The 26895-nt window shown below is 42.6% G+C and overlaps 1 protein-coding gene across 12 annotated transcripts in view; it reads right to left on the minus strand.

Moving 5' to 3' along the window:
- ARHGAP22 (Rho GTPase activating protein 22) overlaps positions 1 to 26895 on the minus strand; it is a 141133-nt gene that overhangs the window by 13708 nt on the left and 100530 nt on the right. For 6 of the 12 annotated variants that reach the window (XM_065067358.1, XM_065067356.1, XM_021284449.2 and 3 more), the window contains 3 exons: positions 25341 to 25517; positions 5289 to 5496; positions 1447 to 1579 (listed from right to left, as the gene is read on the minus strand). In XM_065067358.1, the coding sequence (XP_064923430.1) occupies positions 1447 to 1579; positions 5289 to 5496; positions 25341 to 25517 (518 nt within the window). Of the gene's footprint in view, positions 1 to 1446; positions 1580 to 5288; positions 5497 to 10969; positions 11281 to 25340; positions 25518 to 26895 lie in introns of those variants that run through there. The other 6 variants (XM_065067357.1, XM_021284489.2, XM_065067361.1 and 3 more) reach the window with 3 other exon arrangements.

Raw genomic sequence — 26895 nt, forward strand, 5'->3', positions numbered from 1 at the left:
TGTTTGCCCAACTTGGCAGTATCTCTACTCTTGTGAAACAGTGCTTAATGGATCCCAAACTTCCCCGTCTGCACATCTTATGACCAAAATGAAACCAGCCCCACTGTCTTAGAAATGCTGCTGTTTCTTGTTAAATCAACCATTGTGCAGTCTATAACATAGCACTGTGTAGAAATGCCTGAGTTGACTAACAATAAGGCAGAAAATGAGCAAGTTTTGGAGCTAGTAGAGAGACAACACTAGTGCACCGACACACTGATGTGGCTGTGTCCAGGATGCAGACACATATCCATGTGTGGTAATATGCTGTGCCACGCACAGAAATTTGCTTTCTTAGAGAAGGCTAGAGGATATGTCATGTGAGTACAGATAGTAGCAAAATTGCCTTTTATCTGTACAAAACTGACATTACCAGATATACTACATTTGATGTATGCAAACAAGCCTGTTCCTATGGGCATCATAAAGGTCTGAATCTCCTCAGAGCATTCTGCCAGCTGAACTAGAGGTGAAACCCAGGTTCTCAGCAAAGAACAGTTTTTACAGTCTCCACTGTGAGCACACTCCTGAGGCCACACACAGGAAAGGGACAGAACTGTGGACTGTGACTTATAAGGCCTCAGGACTTTGCTTCTTTAGCTGACACTAGTAACAACCTTTACAGCTTCCTTAAACCTCTGTTTTAGAAGATGGCATAGTTCCACCTGCATGAAACCAGATCCAACGTGTCTCTACAGTTAGCAAAGAGCTCAGGCATCACCACAAGAGGAACAATATGGATGAAACAGATCAATCAATCATATTGTAAATTATCCTGCTCCTCCCAAGCAGTGAATCAAAATTTCCATGATTGCTACAGACTTGGAGGTTTTTGTCAGCCCCTTCCCTCGCCTGGAAACTAAAAAGAAGATCATCATAAGAAGCTTCTGGCAAAGTATTCATAGTATTATTTCCACAATTTGGGGGTAATATCACAGCCTGCCCTTTTGTAGTGTCTTTCCTCCAAGAAATACAAAGATCATCACACTGATCAATGTTTCAGCCACCAAAAACTTTGGGAAGCAGAACATGCTGTTCTGTTATATGAAACTGAAAACACAGAAAAATTGAGTGACTTCATACAGCTTGCTAATGGGTCAACAGCAAGGCTGGGAAAGGAACCCAGATCTCCTACCTTGCATTTCTTGCTGATTAAGCTACAGAACAGCTTTGTTCAGAAGAAAGAAACATCAGCCTACAAGACTGACTTCACAAAAGATCCTGCTTCAAGCGAGAGCCTGTGATATCAATGGCCAATTCATGGCTTCAGGAAAATTCAGGGGAAGGTTCCCAGGAACTTCATTGATTTAAATCAGGACTGAAGAGTAATAAGAATAAAGCTGTACTACATTGAGTCTTGGGAACAACCTTCGAGGTAGAAGGAGGTAGACTAGTAGGATCACTGACCTCTCCCTCATCTTTTGAGAGTAGCTGTCCACAAGAAAGAAAGTCTTCATATTTGGCAAAGGGGATGACAGGCTCTGGCAGCTCTCGAAGGTAAAGCTTCAGGAGGGACGCCACAGTGTGAACATCTGTGTTGCTGCAATAGAGAAGAGGGAAGGAAATTTAGAAAGACATGCTACCCCAAAGATTTATGCCTTTTGTTGGGGGCACATCAAGGGTCTCTCTTAGGAACAGGGACAAAGTAGGCACACGGAAGGAAGCTGTTCTGCCACATGTTTGTATTAGGCAGGAGAGTTCACCTGAGAACAAGGGAAGTCTCCAGTTTTATCAAGATATAAATGCATCTCAGGCAGTACAGGTAACGGAAGGGTTATGTCCATGTTACTTAAGGAAGTGGTTCTTCAGCCAGTGTGGATCAGAAATGTGAGTGATACAGTCCAGGCAAGTGCACAGTGATCACATAGCACAAACAATAGACCTCTGCATCCTCGTTGCAATCAAACAGAACTTCTCATTCTCTCACTGATCCCTACTGGCTGATACTCTCCCCAGCCAGCACCCACCCAAGTCTGATGGACGAGGCTCCCAAGTGTCCTAATCAATCATTCAGAAAGAAATGGAGGAAACAGTATTTCTTCCAGGCCTGCTATTGCTAGTTGACATGGCTGCCTGGCTTGTGGGTCACATCTCCTCTCCCAGGCTGGGGTATCTGGCATTTCTAAGCCCATCTGTTATGCTGGCTCATCAACTTTTCCTTTCTCTCACACTCCAGGAATTGCTTTTTCCTCTTCTCTCCCCTTTGCTTTAAGTTAGGGTTGAGGTGTCAGATCCAATGATGAAGATGCACCTGTTCTTCTCTTTCCATTTCCTATCCAGCTTTTGATGTATGGCAATACCTCTCCTAATTTCAAGTCTCCTGTTGTACAACCATATTGATCTCCGCAGATTACCTTCTCAAAGGTTTCGACTGTTGGAAGTCTAAACAGATTCTATCACCAGCTCCCCACTACCCACCATTGACCCTATAGTCTTTAAAGAACTCTCAGAAAAACACATCAGAACCATGGGGCAACAGAGCTTCAAATCCTCATCTCTATCTAAAAGCTGAACCTCTTCTGCACATATGTTTTTGAGCATTTTTGGAACAGACAGCTAAAGCAAAACAAGAAAAATGACAATAGAAAGCTGCCAGCAGCTACCACTTGCTACTAATCCTGATAATGCTGTTCCTACAAACAGCTTCATCATATTTGAGAGTACTGCTGTTTCACATAGTGGTTTTGTTCAGTTGATCATAAATGCTTTACAAATGAGGTCAGTTCCACTATTCTTTGTCTCTTTCTTGGTGTGGAGTTTCAGGCATGGATAGTAGATATGACTATCACTCAGAAGCAGAGCCCAGGCTACAGCTTCAAGGCACTGGCTGCAGTTATTCTTTCTTCCACAAAGCCATGTGAAATCCAGCCAAACTTTCAGTGGCATGGAAGTGCAATAGCAGCAGACTGCTGTAGGTGCTTCCAAAACAGCAATACCTGATCTTTCATAAGAATATCCACATGCATTTAAAACACAAATTGGAAAAGCAAGTATTTTAAAAATAAATATTTCAATTATCAGTCATCCCAGAGATCTGATCCACCTTGGGGCATGCAGACTCTAACATTTGAAAAATCACTGTAGGTGCAAAAGACATCTAAAAGCACTGACTGCAACCAGGAAGGAAAAAAAGGAAAAAAAAAATCCTTTTCACTGCTTTCACTGCGTCTGATTTCGAAACAAGCATCTGGACTGCACACTTGCAGAAAACATTTGCCACTGCTTAAATATCACAGGCCATACACAAATAGTTTTAGTTACACATAGAGAAAATTATGCTTATTAGGAGGAGAAGCATTTATTTCTCTCAACCAGGGTGGAACTGCCTCTCCCTTCTCACTGTCTGTGCCTACACATATCAAAGACCAGAGCACTGAGCCTACAAAGTCACGGTGGACATGGTGGAAAGAGCAGAAGGCAATGACCGGGGCACTCTCAACCCTCACACTACTCAGGTACCACTAGGCTTGCCTCCTTTAATTCTGTACTAAACCTTCAGTTATCACATTTCAAATCAGCTACCCAAAATGCAGGCATTCCTTCATGGAGATCTTTACTGCCTCTATGAAAAGTGAGACTTAGCACTGAACTGTTTAGTCAGTGCAAACGCCTATGGAAATAAAGGTGTTTTCTGCTTTAAAAATGCTGGGAGGAGGCTTGGCTTATCTTAGAGATAATGAAGTTAGTATGGTTAGTAAGGTAAACCTGAAAATCAAACTGTCATTCCTAATTAATTCCTACCGTAGACACTCCTGTTTCAGAATGTGAGCATTTTCCAAAATAACTTTGCTCACTTTCACATTAATTAAGAAAATTCTAATTCAGAACCAGAACACCCAGACATTCAAGTTAAAAACAAAAAACAAAACAAAGGTTTTGTGTAAGAAAAGAAGTGAGACAATTTGATGATTTCAAACTTTATTTTTTCATGGAAATAACTCTAAATATTTGACACTTCCATTTAGGGAGCAAATACTGACTGTGGTTAAGAATCAAAGACAGGAGGATGGGTGGTCTGGGAAGCTGAAGGGAGGGAAGAATTAGAAGAATGTTCCAAATAAACTCAAAGGATATTCTTCCCAGGATGATACCAAACACTGTGCTGCCTATGCAGGAGAACACTAGTTCATCCTGCAACAGTAGGCAGAGATGCAATTGGCAATGTCAAGACTGGCTGCACGTCCAGGGGAAGTGACCTCTTGGTTAATGTGCTGGCAATACACCAGGTGCTGCCTGCATCACCTGACAAAGTGGTACTAGTGAGGTCCAGCAAAAAATGGAGCCAGGTCTCCAAGTCAGGATCCCAGATCTGATTCCAACTTCTGGACTTGGGATAGAAATTGAGCCAGATCTGCACAATAGCCTTTGATCCAAATATCCCTGGAGTTCAAGGTCTCTGTTAGGATCAAAGCTCATTCATTTCTCAAAGCACTGTTTAGGTTAGCACAATGCCAACCTTCACTCTGAGTAGCATGTAGGTATGAGAGAGGGAAGGAAATGTTAATTACAGAGTATGGACAGGATTTGGCTGCAAGGGCACTTTCCTGATGATTTGACTGCCTGGGCTCAGGGCCAACATAGAGATAGCACAGCTGAGAGCTGCTGCCCTTCCCTTGCTGACCTTGGATGGAGCACTCTGAGCCAGGGCTCACACTGTTCCCATGGGAGCCAATATTAAGCTGAGCCCCTACCATTCATCCCATGTCAGAGCTACAACTCTCACTGCCTCACAGCCATGTCTGTGCCTGGCTACAGACCCTGTTGATCTGGACCTGGACCCTGAGTCATGGACAGATTACCAAGCCTGATCTTGGCCCTGCCTCGCCACTACGGACTTGCCTGGTGATTGCTGGACTCTATCGCTGCCTCTACCAGCCTTGTTACCACACTTGGTTCCTGGCTCACCTTGTTTTGCGGACCAGCTGGCCCTTGCTGCTCTCTGACATTGACATGGTCGGTAGAGCAAAAGGCAGGTAGCATGCCTTTGTACCAGGCAAGGAGTGATTACATCAACACTGGATTAACCCCATCGAGACTGACAGGCACAATTTCTCCCTCTGCTCAAGCACTTAGCTGGATGAAGGTCTCTGCTCCCAACACCATGCAGCAGAAAGCCTCAGCAGCACTTTGAATTAAGAGAATGATGGTGTGGAAAGAACATGTAAGCTAGGATAGCTGCTGCAAGGCCATTCCTGTCAGATTTCACATGTCATAGATAAACTAGCCTGAATTTGGTGATGTCAACTCACCTGTCAAAAAGGGGCTTCTCTCCACAGTCAAAAGAATCTTGAAGATCTTTGACAAGGTTGGCTTGGCCAGGCATCCGAAAGAGCCCTTCCTCTGTAAGACCTCGCTCCCGAATAAAATCCACACACTGTTCCACCAGCAGTGGGGCCAAGCGCTGGCCATACTTCCTCTCATACTGTACGGTGTCCTCCAACCGCTGTCCAAAGATCCCTGCCAACAGAGAGCAAGAGACACATCTGGGTGTCAGCTTAAACTCTTCTTGAGCTATTGCTCAGAGCATACAATGAGGGAAACTTTCACATGAAGGGGGTGATCCTGTGTGAAAGTCCAGTTTCTAACAGACTGAGAAAGATAAAATTATTTTTTAAATCAAGAATTATATGCTAAGTGATTGTTTGTTTTTTCCTGCTTAAGAGTGCTTCAAACTATTCTTTGCCCTAAGCCAGTTTGTATCTCATTATACACAAAGAAGGTGGGGTTAAGATTATGTTTAATGGCTATCTCCAGCTATATTAAATTATACTTCCATTGCATTTTCTATCCCAAGAATACCAAAACAAAGGCTACATTGAATTTATGGGACACAATTCCTTTCTGCTTGTACCCACCTCTTAGCTGTCACACAGTTGCCCTTCAACAGTTTGCAGCTGCCCAGCCCAACAGGCAGTAATCCTGCTAGCAGGGGATTGCTTACATGACAGAATACAGTGGTCAGCATAAGGACTGGCTACTGAGAAAATCCCTTGCCAACCTGCAAGCTTTGCATTTCTATTTTTCCTTTAATTAAAATTGCTGAATATAAATTAAAACAGAGTAAAATGCATGCAAAATACATTGCCCTTCCCACTAAAATGTGTGTACTGTACTTCCTGCATCTTGAAAATATTAGAAGCATCAGATACTCTAAAACCAGAGTGGCCTAGGTAATTCTTAAGTCACATCTATTGTAGACATATATCACCAAAGTATGAAGCACCGCCTCTCTCTTTGGGGAAACTGGAGTGCCTGGTCAATACCAGTTGCTGAATGCCACTGTTGGCACCAGATCTTTTCAACAGCAGAAGGGGCTTAGTCTGTAAGACCCAGAGGTCTTAGCTCAATACCTGCCACTAGGAAACTGTTCAGTCTCAAAGAACAGCCACTGGGTTGTGCTCTGAAACCGTCATTCTAGCACCCTAAAAAGTGTGGTGGAGAGGAGAAGGAACTTAAAGACCCATTTCCTTTCCCTGCACATCAGAAGACAGAAACCTTCCATACACCCCAGCCTACACAAGTGCATTATATTACGAGAGCTAGAGTGCCATGAAGAGTCTCAAAGGAAATTCCCTCCTTATCCTGGCAGGGGGGCATGCCCTAGAGCATGGGAGCGACTTATCTTTATCACTGTAAATACTGGTTTCCTTGCAGAGTAAAGGTTTTACTTGTTTTCATTTCTAATCTCTTTGAATTTTCAGTGAGGGGGGCATCTCTGAAGTCACATTCTAGGTCAGGGAATCTCTTCCTGCTTTTGAACAGATTGCTTTGCAATCTCATCATGTAATCCATGCTGTCATGATGGAGCACAGCAGAACTGCTTGGTATATGGGGTCATCATTGTCCAAGGGTTTCCAGAACACCTTCAGAGGCTAGGCAGCCATGAAAGAGAAGTCTTTTCTCAGATAACTTGCGAATCCAGATCATAGCTGAAAAAGTGAAGTCTCCATGGCCGATTCATCTTTCAGCCCCTCTACTGATCCTGCTTGTGGGGGAGTAACTCTGAAAATTGCATATCATAGTAAATACACACAGGAATGATCCAGCTAACAAGAGTTGTAAGCTACAGTGCAGACCACTCAGCTCTGAAAGGCTGAGCAGGAACATGTGTCCTGTCTAACCTCCTTCATGCTATTCTGCTACTGACCATTTCTCCTTCTTCCTCTGACCTGAATATTTGATTCTGGGCCACAGTCCAATGCAAACTAAGGTCCTTCAGCATTAGTTACAGCAAGCTTGGGTCAGACCCCAGGCTGTACACCTTAGAGACAGAAAACTCCATATCCTATCACCAATCTTTGAGCTAGGCTTCCTCCCACCAAACCCATCTATTTCCTTAAAGTAATACATGGTGTTCACTCTTATAGATCCAAGACATACAGGTTTAGGGAGGTTAAGCCATAGTAAATGTCAGGGCAATTACAGGATAGCACCCATCTTTTCTCAAATGTCTACTTGTTGAATCAGATCCCTGTTTCCTAAAGGGCTTGTCTAGAGAAGCCTCTGGGAAAGAGGTAAATGCCCTGCATTCTCCCTATACAGAGTACAGAGATAATGTTTTTCCAGAAGCTCATGTTCTGGTGCTCTAGACTTAACTCAGAGCAAGGACAAAAGCAGTGTCAGACACATATACACACAAGCACACACAGAACTGCATGCATCATCTCCACTTTCAGTGTGAAGCTAGTCTGCTTTTCCCTAGCACTGGCTGCTCTGTGGTCAGCAATGTGCTCTACGACATTTCAGGCAACATCCGTCCTTGTCTTCTCAGTCAACCTGGGTCGCAACAGCAGTATCTTTCTGTAGATAAAATCAACCCGTCAGTGACTCCTGGATAACAAGTTGACTGCAGCCAAACAGAGACCACTCACACAGAGGTTAGGAATGTGACACTAAGATAACAGAGGTAGATGGGTGACCTGCTTTGAGATTCAGAAGGTACAGCAAATGGACCTTTCACAAGCACACTGTTAATATTACTATGGTGTCTGCTACGGAACAAGATGCTGGGGACCTTGTCTTTCCCCCTCTCAGGCATGGAGGTTGTTAATACCTTTTCCTTCTGGATGGGAACAGCAATCTTTGGAGGAAAAAAAGACACTGTAATATTCTTCTACTGCAATACTGCTCACCTTCCTTCACACCATTTCAAGTAGGTAACAAGAAAAAACAGCCATGAGACCAAGACTGACATGATTGAGAATGAGCTGATCTATTATATGATGAGTGAAAGAAGCTGGCACTAGCAAGGGTTTCTTGTTGTGTGACAGTGTGTGCCTACGGTCTGTGCAGGTAGGATCACAGAGTCCTCACAGATTGCTTTTTGCTGAGGGGAAGAAAAGACCCTGAAGCCACTGCCAGGGTGGAAAGTCTTCTCCCAGCCCAGCTTTCTTGGCTGCCTCCCACCTTGGTTTGGCAGCCTCACTCCAGCCCTACTCCAATTGCAGATCTATATTTTCTCTTTCCCTCAACCCTGAATCCTAATTTTTCAGAGAACTGCTACAAAAGGTCACCAAGCATTGTATAGCCAAAGTATTTTGCCCAAACTAAGTCTGTTGGCAACTGCAATTTTCCCTTTGCAGCCCAAATTACACTGCAGCTCTTTCTTTCTTTCTCTCTCACTCTCTCTGTCTCTCTTTCTTTCTTCCTGTCTTTCTATCCTAGCCCTACTTTTTTTGCTGAGACATAGACAAGGACCACCCCCCCCAGCCACTGCTCAGGAGAGAGAATGTTCCTAGGCCATGTTATTTGGCAATAAGAGCATTAGGGTTGGGGTTTAGTGAGAGAAAGCAGAGACCTGCAGTTAGACTGGGGCTGAAAAGTTGGCTTTGGAGAAATTGTTCATCTGTGCAATAGCTGCAGAGCTTTTGTGTGGCTTAGAAAAGGAGATTAGTGTTAGGGTTCAGAGGAGGAAGAAACTAAGAACTATCTTTGGAATGGGGCTGGAAAGGGACTGTTAAAGGCAATTTGGAGCTGCTGACAGTTATAGGCTTGTGGAAATCTTTCATCTGAGCATCTGCTGGGGGGCCTTGATGAAGTCTGCCCTCAGGGAAATTACCACTATGGCTCTCACAGCTACACTGGCAAGAGACATAGCAGATGCACCTACATCAGTCTCCAAGGGCTAAAGAGAGCAGACTGAGGAAGCAGTGTCCTGCTAGCATTGTAAACCTCATCTCACTTCAGCTAGGTCTCAGAAGGGCTTGTAAAACTGATGTAGTCAAATGTTCCTGAAACTACCAGGATATGACCGCATCATTGGGCTGGACAGGGACTGCCCTGCCTTGCAAGGAAAAGCTAATATGAAGCCAGTCACACACAGCCTCATCTGCTGGCTCCTCAAGGCACAGGCCTGTTTTTAATTACTGGGGCCAGCAGCTCAGGCTGAACTTGGCAGTGCTTCACTCCATTTGATGATCCTGCTGGAAGACATTAGTCTTTCTCTTCATGCAGAAGAAAGGGAGCCAGTGCCATCCAGTCACACTCCCAGACAGAGTTAGGCTGGAAATAAAGCCAAAAGCTACTAGCAAACCAAGGGTTAACTTTCCTTGTCATACCCTTATCTATAGCTAGGCACTTCTGTTTGGTTTCAAGGCTGAAAAAAAACCCAACATGCCTAGGACCACATCCTTAATCTCAGAAAAATTCAAGAGATACTAAAAAAATGGGCTAGCAAAACTACAGAATGTCTTTCCTCTACTCCAACAAGCTGTTTCTGTTTATTAGGTGGCTCTTTGTGGAAAAAGTGAGCCAGGAATGATGTACTGACTAAGACACAGACAGGCTCTCTGTCCTGGCCTGAATAGCTCACCCACCAGCTCCAGGCATACAAAGCCTATACATTCAGCTATGCTGTCCAGACATGCAGTGGGCAGGAAAATATATGCTCCCTGCTTCATTTTTCCTCATCAGAGCTCTGATTTCAACCAAAATAAACTAAAGACAGAGATAACAAAGTCAGTTCTTGAATAGATTTTCTTTACAGAGAGGACTGTGGACTTCATATGTGCTTAAAGTGGGAAAAGTCCAGACACACCTACATCAGCTGTATGTACAGCTTAGTACACACACGTTAAAAGATGTGTGGGAAGATAATCAGGCACACACCTGGCTGCTACTATACAGTAGTACATACACCCGCGCATGCATGTGGTGCCTCACAGACAGGCAGTTTACAGATGTAAAGATTTTGTACGTGCTCACCTGCACAGGTAAGCATCTGCTTTTACCTTCCCACATTCATGCTTAGGCTCCCATTTATCTGACCGTCTCACACATGAAAGCACTAAGAAAAAATCACGGGCAGACATTCAAAAGTCCATATACTTCCACAGCACAAAACACACACAAACCTCTAACTCTTGTTTCCCCTCCTCTGGCCCACCCAAGCACACACTATGTGAATTACTGCAGCAGCAATTAAGAAAGGAGTTCCACGTTGGGAGCTATGCATGCCTAGGAAAATATAGTCCCTAAGAACTGAACAATCCAGACAGACAAAGTATGCAGCTACAGAGAAAAAGAAAGGAAGCAAGAGATAATTAGGAATCAAGAAAAATTGATGAAATAACTTGCCCAAGGTCACAGAAATGAATCTGTGGCAGAACCTGGTGTCTTCTGACCCCATTCCCCACAAAAAGCAGCCTCCATATACTAGGAGCCAATTGGTCTCATCCACATACATCCATTTAAATATTCTATGTAAAAGCAAACAGAAACACACCTCCCCAGAACAATTTTCAAATGCTACCTTGGCGTCAAGTAGCATTTTTGGCCATAGATTGGATCCTTCCCACTCCTTCCCCCTTTGTAGAGCCAGCTCCCCTTTTCCAGATTCTTAGCTTCTGTCTGATGCTAAGCTCAAATATCTGCTTTTCCTCTAGGAAAATAAAACCATAACAAATCTAAACTCTGGAAAATCATCTCATACCTCTCGTTCTTGTGCAGCACTCCGCTACATGACAGGCGCTGAGCTTCAAGCAGAACCCAGGCAGTGTCAGACAGCAGGAGCGGCAGAGAAAGAAAGTCCTGACTTCAGGCATCAGACACATTCTGAGTCCCAGCACTGGCAGCTTTCCATTCACTCAGCGCTACAGAGCGGAGAGCAGCCGATCTGCCCTGGGAGATAATCTCGGCAGCACATCTGGTCTTAGCTCCACAACTCAGCATTAATTATGACTTGTGCAGAAAGCATTTGAAATATCCAATGAGATGCAGAGCTCCTCAGCTCCCTCTGCATGGGGAAGGAGAGAGGAGAAAGACAGGCAGGTAGGGTCTTGCCCACCCTCGAATCTGCCGCCAATATAAACAGCAGCTAAGTATGGGTCACAAGTTTTAACAAAGGCATCCCCCATCGGCTCCGTAATATATTCATGCTCTAATTGCTTGTCAGATCTATTCTAGATAGCTGGAAAAGCTGAGCAACTGTTGCTGTCTGCATGCCACACTCTGGATCCCTTCCTGATAGACAGTGTGAGCTGTCCTGCAGGCAACCTGGTGCCCTGGGCTGGTCTCTGATCTGCTTGCAAAGCACCAGAAGCAGAAACCTCATTTTGGAGGGGAACATCCCCCCACCTTAGCCTTAGCATGCTCTGAGAGTATCTCCACAGCCCTGGGATGTGTTGGAAAGTTTTACACAGCTTAGGAAAAGGTACAGTCTTTGACCTGTGCAGCTTTTTTTTGTGTTTAAAGCCTCTGCTTTAGCCTTTACAGAGAAGTTGCCTGAGGACGAACAGCTCAGCTGAATAACTGGTAGGGGAAGGACCTAAAAGCTCCTTACATGTGAAACAATCCCCAGGACTTACTTTCGGGAAAACATTCACCACCTTGGCTCCTGCTCTCATGGTCAAAAGCCTGTAATTAAGAAAAATGCTTATCACACAATGTCCCATGCAGTTACACAGAGGTCAGCCCTCCGTCCCATTTACAAAATGCACTCGTGACTGCAGATCTACAGCAGTCACCACCCAAAACCTTTGCACCAAGCTTCTGGGGAATTTTATCAAGTTTGGCTAACTAGCGCTCTCTCTGCAAGAAAAGAAAAAAAAGAAAAAAGTTAACCCTGTCTGCAGCTGCTCGTCTGCTTCTGTTATTAAAAGATGTCTGTGGTCTGTGTATAGACCACAGTCATCTGAACTCAGATCCGAACTTAGCGGCCCACCACTTAGCTACATTGTGGCTCAGTTTGAGCACACATGTCAAAGAAGATATTGACCTAGTAATCAAGCTCTAAGATTCCAGTCACTGGGACAGTGTTGTCCCACAGCTCAGGAAACTTGAGATCAAACTCTGTCACTACATTCTCTGTTTTGATCAAAAGCTCCTGAAGAAATGACTGTCTCACACTACAATCGAAGGCAGTACCAGGACCGAAATCTCCAGTTCTTGAATGGCAAGGTAATAAGGTATTCTTTTAGCTACTGAAGGTATACCTCGAATAGCAAAGTATTGCATAACTAGACACAAGAAGCCCAGACAATACACTAGACAGTATTTGAGGCCCACTAAAGAATATTTGGAAAGTGATGGAGATCCTTAAACAAAAGGTACAAATGAGATCCCAGGTATTCCTCAGCCTTTTATTATCCTCTCTTTCCTTGTGGTGAATACAGAAAGCTGCAGGTTAGGGAGACCCTGCCCTGCCAGTGCTAACTAGTGAGCAGGCCAATCCTCTTCTGAATGGCTGAGACATCATCAGGATTTTGGCACTATTCTCTGGAATAATGCCTCAAAATGTGTAAAGTCTGCTAATAACATTATGAAGCCTGAGATTCAATGTTTGGGATGGGAGCCCAGGAGATAGCAAACGCATACTTTTATTCTTCCATTCACTTTTCCATTTCTGTTTTTCAAATCTCAAAACACAAGAACAAGGACGTATCCTTAGAAAGACAAAGTCACTTGCTTAACATGAATATTGTTCTACTCAAAGTATAACTAACCTGTGAAATTCACAGCCTCTCTGTGGCTGAGGCTCAAAGCATGATGAGACTTCAGGATAACTTATAATACAGTGAGTTGTATGACAGATGATGAAGACAATGTGAACTCTTCCCCACAAAAAGAGCAAACACAGCTTTATGGTGAGAGATAAAAGCGGAAGGAACACATGCTTGCTCACATGAGCATCACAACTAAAGCATAGAATGCCAGTTGCTTCGGCGTTCCCTGCACATAGTAACTCCAAAGCTATAGGTGTCCTGTGAGAACACTGTGCTGCATATCTACACACTCCACTGTTATCACCTATCTCTTTATATGAAAAAATTTCCAATCCATTCCAAAGCATTGTTTTAAAAATAATGACTTAGACTATAGAATATGATGAAAGTAGAATAAAAATCACTATATATGTATATTTAATTTGTTTTCTACGTTTTGAACTTTCAGATCACACTTGGATTTTGCTTTCTGTCAACCACATTTCTCAAAAATGAAATGCAAGATTCACACATAATTACTGGATTGCAGAGGCTGCAGACTCCAGAAGTATACTTGATACTGCAAGAATAGTAATAAAATCCAGAGAGCTGGCTGCATTGCATATAAACTGCCATCAGAATGTTCACCTAGAGATCTCCCCATACACATGTGCCAAGGAGAGAAGGGGTAATGGAGACTAAACTCCCTTCTTTCCCCATTGGTGTAAATTTGTTTATCTGTAGACAAGTTTACCACTAAGCAGCTCTTATCTTCCTAAAGAAAAACTTAGGTTTCTAAAAACATTTAGTAATTAAATCTCATGCAAACTTGCTGCTGGGGAGCTGAAGGCATTTTCCTTCCTGGTGTCATTGTATGGAGAGAGTCCTAGTGATGCTCTCATGAGCTAGTACCACAGTTATTCTGCTGCAGGTACCAGAACAGGAGAAAGCATCCTGCTTTTACATGTCACTACAAGCCTTGAGACTGGCTGAGAAGTTCACTACAGCTCACACAACCTCTGAAAATCCAGGCATGTCTCAGGCTTGGCATCTTTCTCAGGTCAAATTCAGTCTTGAATCTGGTTGCAACAGACAGGAATGGTGAACCCGCATGAACTCAGAAAATATTCCTCTTCATCTCTGATTGTGAGAAAACTTGTTGGCTCACACAGAACTAACAAGTGCCCATGGGGTGTAGGTATTTTTAGACACTTGCTTACACAGAGTATTAGCTAATATACTGGTATACTTAAGTAGAGCTGTCTGAGGGAGCTCAGATCTAGGAAGTTTCGTGGTCTATTTATACAGAAAGGGCCTAGTATCAAAGTTAGAATCAGAGCTGAAGCTCTCTGATTTTCAAGTAAGCTGAACCTTGTACAGACTCATTTTTTAACCCATCAAAGATGTGTGCTTGAATATCTCCTTGTATCTGTTGGAAGCTGGCAGTGAAATGGCTACAGGTGATCAGTCACAGGGCTGAACCCAGCAGGGGAGAGTTCAACAGTATGTCCCCTGTACAGAAAGCTTCCCTCCCAGTTTTATCCCCCTCAAACACTTAGATAGATCCTTCTCTGAACAAAATTATGTCCCCACACCCTGCTCTGCTCTGGGTTGGGGTCTCAACCTTTACTGGTAAAGTTAAATCTTTTGAAAACAAACAGGCTTCTGCTTACTGACTGATAAACCAGTTCGCCCTGGGTTAAAAGGTTAGCAAATAGCTGTGTTCATCCTTCTATCACAATAAATTCTGCCAAACCTGTGTGAGGTGTCTTCCCATCTCTCTAAAATAGGTCAGGAAAGGAACTGACTGAGCAGCACTGTAAATTACCCTGCCCTGGATTCTGACCAGTTTATGCTCTAAATTGAGATTGTAACTGTTTGCTCACAGAGAAAAGATGACAAACAAGCCTAAACATCACTTAACCAGAGCGTTCTGAATCCAGAGCCAAACCCCTGTTTATTAGTCTATTTCTCTCTAAACAAAGGCAAGAAGCATTTAGAGAACAAAACATTACAAGCAACACAAAATGCCTTTTAGCAAGCAGTGATCTGGGCAAATGTGCCCTGGAAAATTTCTTTCTCCCCACAACATAAGAACATCTTTTACAGAACTTTTTATTTACTCACTCTTGCACATGCCTGTCTACATGTAACAGATAGCTTCCATAGACCTGACTGAAGCTATGTCTGTAGAAAGCATCTGATCAGCAGATCTTCTCATTCAAGTGTGCTGAGTGTTGATGTCCTCACTGCACAGAAAAGTTTTACAAAAATTCTGGGTATTAGTAAGCAAAAAATAGTTACGATCTAATGTAATTGTTGTCACCAGCATTTCATCACTAGAGGAGGATGAGAATTCCAGCTGTGGGTTCAAATGCAAGGATCACAGCATCTGAGACATGTTGCTGATCCTCAAATCTAGTTCAGAATGAAATGAGCCAACTGGATTTCTGGCCATCCTGGAGCCTGGCAGGGCCTGTGATATAGATTCACAACCAAAATATAGAAGACCATCTCCTTTTATCCATTCAGAAAACTGAATAAGCTTATGCCCTCAAGCCTTTCCATATCCCAAGCCCAAGAGGCTGATAACCTAAGCACAATCAGTCACTGACAAGCAGACAAGATCAACATTGAACATATGGGTGCTTATCCAGATCAAACTTCACCATAAATAGCTCTGTCAATCTGAACCTGCAATTGTAAAATTCACTACCAGGTAAATTATATATGGTTTCACTTTGTTGCTTTCTCAATCTCAATCAACAACGAAAATCTGTTAGCTAGTTATCACACATTTACTTTTATCCTCCACTATCCAACTAAAATTCTCAGTCAATATATAAAGCATAACTTATACCTTCACCACTGAAGCATAACGTAATGGTCTATGTTTTAGCAACAGCTGAACCTGACTGGCTGTGCCTGGGGAGGAGATGGCATTTAGCTCCAATTTGTAAAATGGATAAAACATTTCAGTAAATCTGCTAGCCTGCCAGGAACATTTCTAGAAGTGGCCAAGGGCTGAATGTTCCCTTCCCTGACCTGCGACTCAGAAGGTAGGAAGGGGAAATTGCAAGACTAATTATGTGATAATGGAGAAGAAGAAAAAAGGAGCAACTGTGAGGGGTAGAAGGGTAACTTTTAGAAAGGAAATAGGAAGAGAACGTGAATTTCTTTGTTCTCAGCTCCTAAATGGTTAAAATTGCAACTTGCAAGGAGCATGCTACCATACCCCTTCAGTAAGCACACATCCTCATAACATTCATCAAAGGAGTATTACAGACAAATTAAAATACTTGCCTGCAAGCTCAGAAACACCACGGGAACATGTTTGTCCCATTAATCATACACTACCAGGACGTGCAGTGTGAACCATCAGTATTTCAGAGACTGCCAGCTTTCAAACATCAAGCATGAATCTAATGATTACAGGAATGGTCTTGCTGAGAAATCACCAGTGTAGGAGGTGGTACTGGCCAGACTATGTGCTGCAGGCAGTAGCCACCAACAACATAACAAATGCGCAGCCACTATCACCTATCCATGTCACTTAGTAGCTGAAGAGAAGAGGAAAACAAACTGTTATCAAAGCAAATACAAGTTCCACCATATTTCATCTAACGTTGGTTTGCTCTTAGCAATAAAAGGTATAAGAAGCTAATGACTCCCTCCAGAACTCCAGATTTGATAGCCCAGGTGGACTTATCTTCTACAAATCCATCTAATTCTATTTTGAATCTATTTATTATTTTTGTTTTCATAACATCTTGTGACAAAGAGTGTCATAATTTAATTGTGCACTGCATGGTTTAAACCTCATGACTGTGCACTGTTCAAATCCTCCTTACATTTGTAATTTTATCCATCAGACCTTCCTGCAATTTCCTCTTTTCCAAGACCCTTTCCAAAGTCTTTTTTTTTTTTTTTTTTGAGGGAGGGGGAAAGGGCTGAAGTGGGATAGGTTTGACATCTTGATTGCTTATACAACCTCAGCAGTACAAGATCAATTCAGGGTACAGCTTGCACCAAAAATTCTACATTGAGCTTGTAAAACCTTTCCTAGCATAAGTTGTATCCAAATTGAAACATTCCCAAATCAGCATTTCCCAACCAAAAGACATTTCAGCAATCAAATCCCATTAAAAGCTTTACACTGCTCACTTGCAAATGTAATAGAAGTAATTTCTATTTGTAGTTTTTCTCTATCTGCTATCTGGTTGAGCAGAGGCACCAAGAAGAATTCTTGCTCAGCTGCCTGTCATTCACCATCTCTGGAGGACTGCTCTTTGGTGCCCAGGACTGTCTACTCTGGCAAAGTAGTACAAATTCATTAACCTGATGCCAAACTGTATCATTCTTCAGAAGACACTGTATCTAAGCTGGTTAGTGACAGCTGGAGATACAGCATTGCAGAACTCGTACTGTCTGGGTTTTTTTAAACCAGTAACAGCGGACTCTCCCCTATGGCAAGCCCTGACACAGTACTCTGAAAATATCCATTTCTGCTCTGCAATGACCAGGCTACTGCATGGTTTCTACTAAGAGCCCAGATAAGCTTCGGCATTGGTACTGAATGTCACTTCAAGCCATTAGCCAGCAGATTTAAAGGTGAAACGTAAGCAAGAAGTGAACTAAAGACACACGAGAGTTATGATTTTTATATGAAAGTGGAGTAGCTATCTCATTTCTAAAAGTAGGATCTTCAATAGTCAGCAAGGAACACCTTTTGCCCTTGACATGCTTTAGCTTTACTTCTAGTTTCATACCTTTCCATCAAGTATTTTTACACACTGATAAGATCCCCTCTGGACTTTCTCTTCTCTGTGCTAAACAATCCCAGCCTTCTCAGCTTCTCTTAGTATTTCAGTTGCCACAGTCCTTTAACCATCTTAGTGGCCTTCCACTGGACTCACCCTAGTAAGCCCACATCATTCTTGTCCTGGGGGGTCCAGAACTCGACAAAGCATTCCAGATGAGGTCTTTACTAGTGCTGAGGGGAAGGCTTACCTCCTTCAACCTGCTGGCAATGTTATTCCTGATGCAGCCCAGGAATCTGTTGGCATTCTTTGCCACAAGGGTGCATTGCTGGCTCATGTACAACTTGTTGCCCAACAGCATCCCAGGTGCTTTTCTGCAAAGCTTCTTTCCAGCCAGTCAGGTCCCAGCATGCACTGTTGCCTAGGTTTATTCATCACCAGGTGCACATCTTTGCATTACTCACTGTTGAACTTCATGGAATTCCTCTCCACTCACTTCTCCACCCTGTTGAGACCCCTTTGAATGATGGCATGACCATACAATGCACCAACCATTCCCCCCAATATCATCTGCAAGCTTGCTGAGGGTATACTCTGTCCCATTATCCAGGTCACGAGTGAAGCTGTTAAACAATACTGGCCCCGTATCAGCCCCTGGGGTATACACCACTAATGACTGGCTTTCAGATGGACTTTGGGCTGCTGATCACAATTCTTTGAATACAGTCTTTCAGCCAGTTTTCAATACACCTCACTGGCTTTTTATGTAGTTTGTACTTACGAATTTGTAAATGAAGATATTACCCGAGACAGTGCTGAAAGCTTTGCCAAAGTCCAGACAAACAATAATCACTGCTGTTCCCTCATCCATTGTTTTATCACAGAAGGCTATCGGGTTGGTTAAGCGTGACTTCCCCTTCATAAATCCATGCTGACTGCTCCCAGTCAGCTTTTTGACCTTAATATGTTTGGAAATTATTTCTGAGTTTGTTTGCTCAATCACCTTCCCAGTAACAGAGATGAGGCTGACCAGCCTGTAGTTCCCCAGGTTCTCCTTCTTGCCCCTTTTGAACCCAGGAGTCTTCAGGGACCTCCCCCCCATCACAGTGTCTTTTCAAAGATTATCAATAATGGCCTCACACACTGCCCAGCTCCCTCAGCACTTGTGAATGCATTCCATCAGGAATCCACCCATGGACTTGGGTACACCAAATGTTCCCTAACCTGATCATCCTCTACTGAGGAGAAATATTGCTTTCTTCAGTCTTTCCCACAGGCTTCAGGGGCTAGGGAATGATGAAGGCAAATCCTGCCAGTAAAGTCTGAGATGAAGAATGCATTAAGTACCTCGGCCTTTTTTATGCCTTTTGTCATGAGGTCTCCTGCCTGTTTCAATATTGTGCCTGTATTTTCTCTGGTCTTCATGTTGTTGTTGATATCTCTGAAGAAGCCTTTCTTGTTGCCGTTCACGGCCCCCACTGGATTCAACTCCAGGTGGGCTTTAGCTTTCCTAAGTCCATTCCTGCATGTTCAGACAGTTTCTCTGTATTCCTTTTAGGTCACCCATCCCTGTTTCCACTTCTTCTCTGCATCCTTTTTAGGTATGAGCTTTGTCGGGAGCTCCTCGTTCATCTATGCACACCTTGTGCCTATGCAAACCTTGCTTGGTTTCCTTCACATGGGGAAGGACTGTTCTTGAGCTTGGAGCATGTAATAATTGAAAATCAATGAGATCTCCTGGAACCCTCTTCTCTCTAGGACCACATCCCATGTAATTCTTCCAAGCATATCCCTAAGAAAGCCGAAGTCTGCACTCCTGAGAGCCAGGGTTGTGATCATTCTATTTGCCTTGCTGAAAGATGCCTTCAGAGTGGCTCTTTTACAGATAGTCATTGTGACCTCAGGCAAGTTACCTGATTGCCTAATACCTCAGATTCCTCCTTTACAAAAAATGAGGACAACAGCTTTTTCCTACCTTAAGGCTGTGTCATGATGATAAAATATGTTGGTAATAAAGCAGTAATAGAAGCCCCAGACGTATCTGACAGAGATAAGTTAGAAAAAATAACTTAATCAGCTCTCTGAAAAAGACCTTAAAATTTTCTCTGTTATAAGCAATTTCAACAGCAAGATCCACTCCCAACTTATTTGAGTTCCACTATATGACTCAGTTTCTATATCCAAAAGTGTACCCTCTGCTTGTGATACCTTTGCCTGGAGTAAGGCTAACCAGCACCTCCTCACAGATGATTCAGGCAACCCCTAGTCCTGGGCAGATATCTGAACTCATAACTCTCATCATCTTTCTCTTCTTTCCTTGGTTGGGCCCATCTCCCAACATGAGACAATGCTGAAGAGCAAACACTGATAAACTGCATCAGGCACCAGCTGTCTGTGTGCAGAGACAATGGCACGTATCAGGCTCAACAAACACCCGGTGTCACTCCCCACACACCTGTGGGAGCCTGCACTAGGGAAGCCTACCCTGCCACCCAGTGAAGCGGCTCCTCTTGGCCCAGCCAGGAATCCTACTTGAGACTGTCACTGTGGAGAAGCCCCCTAGCAAGACAAGGAGCAGAAACCTCCTCTCTGTCTTCACACTGGGCAGATAACAGAAGCCACCTCCATCTTTTTAATTATTGTGGTATCTTAGCATCTTAAATTCACCTATATGATTCTATGCTCATGGTGCTCTTACTGGAAAACCCCATCTTACAGGTAGAGAAATAAAACCTCAGACTCCCAGGACTGAACATCATATCTTAGCTCCTAAACAGTCTGGCATCTTGGTTGACATGTATCTAATACCGATATCTGACCCTTCAAAACAGTCATGTTTTGCTCTCATACAGATGTTATCTGAAAGACATTTACTCATCTAAACTAGGATTGCTAATTAGGCCTATGTAGTGCTATTACAGAATCACATATTCTTTCATTACCCATAATGACATTGAGCCAGGTATTGAATTACACCCCAGAGACTTGTTCCCTAGTTTGCAGGTCTCCCCTAGTACAAGACATGGTCTGCACAGGGCCCTGGTTGCTAGCAAAAACATTCTCTACACTGTTCTGCTGGCAGAAGAAAGAAGCCACACATCACAGTTTATCTATATGGAGAAGAGGACTGAAATTAATCATAGTAGAGTGGCTTCCTCAGTGGACACTTCTTCAGAGCCCACCAGTTACAAAGCGACTCTTCCTCCTGAATGGAGAAACCATTTGTGGAGCCCTCGCAGCACAATTACTTTGTCACCGGGTAAATCTCTCTGTATTTGCTTAACGGAAGGACATATCTTCCAACTGCTTCGCCCCCTCTCCATCACAGGGAACTGATGAAAGCTTGGGATAAGGAGGAGGAGGAGAAATTAGCATAAAGTAAGGGAGAAAGAAAGGGGCTGTGACATGCATTTCTGGCAGAGGAGCAAGGAACTGCTCATGGCAAGAAAGAATATGTAAACAGAAGAAAACAAATGCAAACGTAATACAAGATTAACACAGAACTATTCTGTCCCAGTGCACTGCTGGTTGTGTGCTGAGCTGTAAGAGAGTTATGCCCCTTGGCTTTCAACTCAGGCACCAAAATACTCAGCTTTTGTACCTTGTGGCCCAAAATTCAGTCCTAGATACATTATGTTTTACATCTGACGCAAGACAAAACTGAGGAAGTCATACCAACTGAGAGGTGAGCAGATGGAAAGGAATTTCCTTCAAGTAGCTGTATTTCTTCAGACTAGAAGTACAGCCCCACTGTACATGTACAGAGTGAGGAATGACCTCCTCTCCCTCCAGCTACACTGAACATTTTCAATGCATCCACCTGTGGAGTACACGGGCAAGCTCCCTCTCACCCAAGCCTATGGCCACAAACCCTTTGCATTTAGCACAAAGACACTGCTATAAGCACTCCATATGAAAGAGCAGCTGCAGAACAACATGACTATAGGGCACAGAGGGACTCTCCAGATAAACTTTTAGTGGTGTAAACTCAGAGCAAAATTTGTTCGTCATGGAGGTAAGAAGGATCACAGTAAACAGCTTTAATCACCCTCTGTCAGAATATGCTCTGAAACTCACTTTTATCAAGCCACTGTGACAAACTATATTCTTAAAGTCATAATCAAAACATACAGAGTACTCTCAAATCTCAGTTTACAAAATCTGCTCTGAATGAAGCAGTCTAGACTCAAGAATTCAGGAGCCTGAAACTCAGGGAAACTTGTTAGAAATTATTTTCCCCATAAACAAGACAGCTCTTCTTCAAAAGACTTAGGAACTCTAGGATTTTATTTTAAGGTCACATTTGAAGTGTATTTCAAAGCACACATTCCGTATGGCTTTTAAGCCTGAATGTGTCTCCTATTAATGATCTGGGATCCTCAGCAGCTTTGGGGAAGTTTTCTGTTTTATTTATGCCTTTGCTGTTCACCTTTAAACACAGTTCCTGTGCCCGCATCAACATGTAAAAAGATACCCTCAACATTTTTTATTTAATGTTTCTTCAATACATGAGAAAAGATTAAAGTGTGGGTAAGCCTCCCCTTTTATCCTGGCATAATTCATTTTTACACCATATCAACCTTCTCCAGGGCTAGATATTTACATATTCATAATGAAGCCTGCTTTTAAATTCCTCCCCCTGTCCCTTTAGCTTCATATATTAAAAAGTGTCAATATATAAGACTTGGTTCTCAAATTAGTGGTGGTAGCAAAGCAAGGTTCAAATTATTCAATTAAAACACAGAGACAGCTATGTTTAGTAATCTCCCACATTTGAACTAAGTTAGGATTTCACTCAGAGAAATTGCTCTTATTCTGATCATTTAACCAAACTGGCTAAAACCATTTGGAAACAATGGTTTGAATATCTTAAATATTTCCTAGTTACTGACATTCCTATAAATACTTTGTCAAATGCAAAGAATTACGGATGCAGCTCCATGGTATCTTTAAGCCAATTTATGTGTGTGTTGCAGTCAGAATGACCAAGCACACCCTCCACCCCATCATCCCTCCCTTCACTCCACCATCTCTCTCCACTGTCTTCATTGTGATGGAACTACTAGTCCTGTAGCTGCAATGGTTAGCAGGGCCAGTGAGCCAACCCACTTACAAACTGATCTTCTCCACTTTTTTTTTTTTCTGCCACATAATTTCCTACTGCACAAGCTGTATAACCACTAGTATGGGTAGAATGAAACATGGTAGGAACACATGGTGGTAAAAGACCACTCCTGACAGCAGCTAGCACTTCAGTCAGCTCAGAGAGGCAATGAAACCATAGCGTAAGAATCTGTTCACGAAGCTTGGACTATAAAGCAGACATAACCGACCTAGCTTTAGACAGTTGTGTTTGAGTATTATAGGGCAGAGACCTCAGGGCAGGTTGACCAACCAGGATGTGCCCATGTTCTTGTGGACTTTTATACACAAATAGAGGACAAACATCAATACACAACTGTCATTTTTTCCAACTCTGCAAATGACAGTGTTTCTCTTCCACAGGGCTTAAGACAGCTCTCACCAACAGCCAAAGCAGCCTTACACTGACATTGATGGAACCAGAACAAATCTGCAATATATGAAAATAGCAACAAACAGCAGCTGCTGTATTGCACCTCTGCACTGCTGTACTCACCCCTGTGCTCCCTGCTCCCACATTTTCATGATTTCATTCTGTGTTTTTTTGATATCTCATAAAGCTCTGGTTCCTGCAATCAAATGTAAGAGTATCTGCTACATTTAAAGGAAAACAAAAATATTATCTGATAGCTTTGCAGAGAATTTTAGAGATACATAAAAAGAGCAGATTAATTAGGACAATACTGTCTGCATAAAGAAACAATAAAAAAAGAAATCTATGCCTACCTTTACGCCATCCTAATTTTTTTTGGTTTTGGTTGGTTGGTTGGTTGTTGTTGGTTTTGTTTTGTTTTGGTTTGTTTTTTTTGGTTGTTGTTGTTGTTTTGTTGTCATTGTTGTTGTTGTTTTGGTTTTTTTTAATGTTAGTATTTTTAATTCTTTATTATTTTAATACTTAAAAAGAGATGCTTGCTCTGGAACTATTCCAAGAGACTAACAAAACATGAACACTAATAAAAAAGACACCAGATTTGCACTGATACCAGCAGTGCTGACAACCTCATGCCTTAAAAAAGGAGGCAGTTACTGGAACATGTACCATTTGCCATAACCGAACATCTCCTTTTTCCTCAGTATTTATGTGATGTACATAGCAAAGATGTAAAATACACTCTATAAGGTCCACTACAAATGGCCACAGAAATACCGTCTCTGAGATCCTGAAACTTCTGATGGAGGAACCGTAGGGACCTGCACTGAAGTCAGTCTAAAAGACCCTTCACTATGGACTGCACTTCAGAAGGAAAGCAAAACAAGCACATACTCATGTTTGAGCAGAAATAATGGTAGAACAGTTTCTACTAGTGAAAAAGGCTTGTTCTGCCCACAGCACAACAGCGTGGCATACAGCCTCTCAGAATCACGTACAAGCTTCCTTTTGTACATACACCCTTCTGCTAAGTGAAAGAAGAGCCTAAGAAAAAAAAAATAACACTATCAGTAGAGATTGTATCCCCTCCAGACAAACCAAATGCTGCTATACAGAGACTCAAAATTGTAAGAGTGACTTAAAAGAAAAAAAAAAAAAAAACACGTTACTAAGAAGTTTTGGGTGGTCTTAGTGACCTTGTGGTATTTGAGCCTCTCTGAATTTTATCAAGGTCGTTTTTTTATCCCCTAGATCCAGAAAAAACTTGTAACTTCATTTCAGCAAAAGTAATTTTATTACTTAACCCTTATCTGGCACTTTTTTTATCTGTACCTCTCAAAAGGGGTCAATATCACTATCTGCATATGATACTACTATTGGCATGAAGTCCATCAGTAGCACACAAGTCACTTCAAAGCTTACAGCATTCAGTAACAAACCAGTAGCTGCTTTCACCAATGATGAACCTAGCAGAAAACATTCATGAACTTTTGTTCTATGCTAAACCACAAAAACACTCCCTATCTAGTCTACTGACTTGAGAATTTGAAGATTATGGTATAAAATCAACACTGAGAGTCTGGATGTCTTGTTTTTTTTAACTGCAGGAATTGTCAACAGCTGTATGATCTTACAGGTGTTCGCTCAGCCTGACGCTGTTGTCCTTCCCCAGGCTACACCCCCACCACTGGAGCCAGTGGAAGCTTTGTGTTCTCAGCTGGGCCGTTCATCAGGAGATAAATAGCTTTTCTGCCTCTGGGTGTACGGAGGTTATAGATGGGCATCTGCCCTTGTGGTAGAAAACCGAGAAAATTGGACACATTCGTTTATGTCCATAAGGATAAGAAAGGTCCACAGAATGGTTCATAATTAGCTGTAAAAAACTGAGTACTGACACGAGTGGTATCTATAACATCACCTCTCATTTCTAACTGAGAGTCAGCTATACAGCCTGGATGTGCCCTCCCTTTCCATCCCCTGGCAACAACAACAGAAAAATCAACCCAATCCCTTTCCTGCAAAACGCTTCAGACAATCAAGAGCTTATCTAGGCATCTCAGTGATTTTACAGTGTTACACATATCCTAGTATCACAAGAATATGTTTTACCTTGAGGCAAATGTTTTAATTTATGTGCATGTGAGCTATTTGCAATACCTCCACCAAATGGAGCCCATATAACCCGTCGGATGGCTTTCACCCAATCTTCCATTTCATTCTGGGAATTAGCCATGAGCAGGAAAGCCTCATGATTGACAGGCGTCTTTTCCCGGTCCCCCGCACCACCTGAAAGACAGAATACAAATCTCTTTCAGCATCTAGTTCAGAAGAGAGCAACCAATGTTTTAAACCACCAAAATTCTGGGTCAAAATGATCAAATAATTATTTTAATTGAGCAGTTTTACACACAATTCCTACTCATGTGCTTCAGCACCCACAAAGCACGGGTTGTTAGAAGATCAAAGCAGAATTGCAAAATGTGTGTTTCCAGTGTGGGAATCTGGAGATGTACCCTCTGTCCCAGCAATAAACAAAGTGAAAGCACAAGCTGTAAGGCCCCGCAGTAAGAGTATGACATGAATCCACATACTCGCATTGAGGTATTGAGAGATTATTAACCAAAGGGGGACCAAGTGAATCATAAAACATTTTAGTGCTGAGAGATGCAGAAGTTACAAGATTATCCACTTTCCCCAAGTCCCTGGAAATTTCTAGTCTCAATATAGAAGAGACCCACTCTGATTTTGGATCCAATTCAGAAAGAACATTTTGAACAGGAGTTAAGACTTGAGGATATGAATCTGACTCTCACACTTGAAATAAGAACTTTAGGAGCTATTAATGTTGGTACACAATATCTCAGGAAAGTACTGACCAGAATATCAAATGCATAGAATATCAAATGAGCTCAAGCTATGATATACATCTGTCACCTGTGGATACTCCAAGATTTACAACATTTTTAGACTTCTTTTCCCATTTTCTTTTTAGTTCAACACCTACTTCTGTCAGTTTAAACCTTCCCCTCATTTTATGTTCCAGAGCTGGGTGCAATCTAATGAGGGCTACATAAACACACAAAAACTTTACTGGAGCAGCCTCTGTATAAAAAGGCTACTGATCCTGTCCAACACAGCAGCTGCACTAGCAGCCTGGAGCTTCTCCATCACCATGGAAACTGCCTTTGGCTTTGCTACAGAGATAACATCTTAGCCCTTGTGTCACTGTCATTTCCACGCTTACACAGTTTCCAGTACCCACTGGCAAGCTAAAGCTGTCATCCTGTGCTGAGCAGCTGAGATTGCCTGTCCATGGAATTCAGAGATAAGAGCAAGATGATGGCATGCGGTGGTTTCTACAGAACTGATTTAGCATACACAGAATGTGCGTCTCCTAAATCCTTGTTAATCTGGGGAAAGGAACATGCTGGGAGCTGCTTGCAAGCCAAGGAAGTCTTTTTTCTTGCTATTAATTGTTTCCTGGCCTAGAAACACTCATGGATTATACACTGATCTGCAAAGCAAAAGGGGTAAAAGGAGATGTTTTGGGAAGGATTTCGTGGCTCTCTGAGAAGCACTTCACTGAACTGGGAAACTGAGGCAGTCTTTCAGTACAGAGACAACAGCGACCTGAGACTAGGCTTGCAGCTTAAGAAACAAAACC

This window comes from Columba livia, chromosome 6 (assembly GCF_036013475.1).
Source record: "Columba livia isolate bColLiv1 breed racing homer chromosome 6, bColLiv1.pat.W.v2, whole genome shotgun sequence".
Lineage (NCBI taxonomy): Eukaryota > Metazoa > Chordata > Aves > Columbiformes > Columbidae > Columba > Columba livia.